Genomic DNA, 2,197 nt, shown 5'->3' on the forward strand with positions numbered 1-2,197 from the left:
GTAAATGCTCAGAGCAGGTTTTAGGGCTAGCCTTCTTTCTCAAAATCAATTTTCTGTAGTTTTACTTTCACTGCCCAGCTCACTGTAGCCAGTCAACTACTCAAAAGACAATTTGTCTCAGGTTATATGCTGGATGCTCCTATATATAGTGGGCACTTCATGGAACAAAAGATGTTAAGTATAAAAATAAAACTGGGATTTACCAGAGTCCAGCAAGAATACTTTTATATAACTGAAGGAAAATAAGACACATATTGTGAAGACGAATCCACTGAAGATAATTTTTAAAAGATTTCTATGAACAATTGGCTATTACATTCACATGAAAAACATTCATAACTGAAGTTTTAAATTTTTTATTTTATATACAAAGAGTTAGTATTGTTTCTGAGGAAGGTAGATATGCGTGATGACCCATTCAAGAAGTTCACACTTAGTCCAACTGCAAAAAAAAAAAGGCAGATAGGAAATGAATTAATGCATAACGCTTTAAATATCCATTTCATTCTCAGGAAAAAAAATGGCTCATTATAGAATAAGGTTTAAACTGGAAATCTGACCACCCCAACTAGTTATGGCAATCTAAAGAACTTAAATATTTACTGAACACCTACTACAAACTGCTCCAAAAATCTCAACAATTATATTTTAGACAGTGAGTTTTAATACTGGTATACCCACTTCTACCATCAAAGACATTTCCCGCTAGAAAAACACTACTACATAAAATGATCTTTACCAAAAGCTCAGGATGGTCATTAAGTAGGCAGCAAATTCTACCACTATTCTAAGGAGCCGTTCATAAATTAACTCATTTAATCTTAACCTCTGAAAAATGGGACACAAAATTACCGGGCTTGGGGCCATTCTCTGATCTACCACCTCCAACTAAGTTATCTGAACTTCCACAAAGTAATACTAAACATACTCTTAAGTATTTGGTCAAAGCCAAAAGTTTAAGATACTTTGTTCCTGTCACAGAAATCTCACATTAAACAACTTATATCCACTGTAACACTAAAACATAAGGACACCTAATTTTAAAAAATACGTTCTACTCGATATTTTTGAGCTCTAATTATGAATAAAAAGGTAGTGACTGTTGTTTTGTATCTCAAAGGGCCAATAAGGAATTAGTTTTCACTTCTAGCATTTAAGCGATTTTTAGGAGCCAAGAAAGCTTCATATATACATTAATTTCTACAACAACCCTGACATTTATTTTTCACAGGCAAATACTTAGCTTTGAGTGACTTGACCAAAGTCACACGACTAGGATTCAGATCTCTGAATCCTAAAAAGGTCTACCTGGCCCCAAACCTCAAGCTCATTCCACTGCACGGCCCTATCCAACATTTCAGGACAGCGGACAACATATGTATTCTGCTAAAATTAGCTAAATACTATTAGACATTTAGTATTTAATTGTTCCTGAAAAGTAATTTTATGCATTATACATAGCACCTAAAACTGTCAGAAGTGGGTAAAAAGGAATGAGAAAGTCTACTTTTAAGGCCTTCATCTCCACCTCCATTCTATTAACGTGACTGCCAAAACTCTCTCAACACTGTCATACGCTACCAAGGAAGGGCCCTGCTAGCTACAAGCGGAAAGCGGCGTTGGTCAAATGCCCACACCACGAACTACCCGCTCGTCGGCCCCTCACGGACACAGGAGAGCACGGCGTCGACGGCCGTACCTTAATGAAGCCGATGTCTTTCGCGTACTGGCGGAAACACTGGCGGCACATATTGAGGCCGTATTTCCGGATCAGACCGTGCCGGTTTGAGCAGACGCGGCTGCAAGGAAAGAGATGACGTTACCCCAAGTCGCAGAAAGTAAAGTATTCGGCACTCGGGAGGCCACCACCCGCACTGCCTGCCGGTCTCCACGGACCCATCACAGGCCTGTAATGGCGGCAGACACAGCTACGATTCCGTCTCCCCACGCCGCGCCGCCCGCGGGCTCCTCCACAGTACATTTCAAGCAGCGTCGCGCCCCAGAGCAACCCTTCCCTGAAGCTACATTGTTTCTCACCAAGAACGAGAACCCTGGCCGAATTTTCTCGGATGGCTCCAGTAAAGCTGCTGGTGCCCCATGTTGCTTCCTTGGCTGCAACAAGACAAAAGGAAAGACGGAACGCACGCAGGCGCTCTTCAAAATTTTCAGACAGTTTACCCAGAAGGCAGTGCTGACA

At 41.1% G+C, this 2,197-nt stretch overlaps 1 protein-coding gene across 1 annotated transcript; it reads right to left on the reverse strand.

The window, feature by feature from the left end:
• Nucleotides 1-340: 340 nt before the first annotated feature.
• On the reverse strand, nucleotides 341-2,197 carry RPS29 (ribosomal protein S29). The gene is made up of 3 exons (XM_004270052.4): nucleotides 2,038-2,197; nucleotides 1,700-1,799; nucleotides 341-442 (listed from the first exon to the last, which is right to left on the reverse strand). Exons 1-3 carry the CDS (start codon nucleotides 2,097-2,099, stop codon nucleotides 434-436), a joined length of 171 nt encoding a protein of 56 aa, XP_004270100.2. The 5' UTR covers nucleotides 2,100-2,197; the 3' UTR covers nucleotides 341-433.

This window comes from Orcinus orca, chromosome 2, assembly GCF_937001465.1.
Source record: "Orcinus orca chromosome 2, mOrcOrc1.1, whole genome shotgun sequence".
Classification (NCBI taxonomy): domain Eukaryota; kingdom Metazoa; phylum Chordata; class Mammalia; order Artiodactyla; family Delphinidae; genus Orcinus; species Orcinus orca.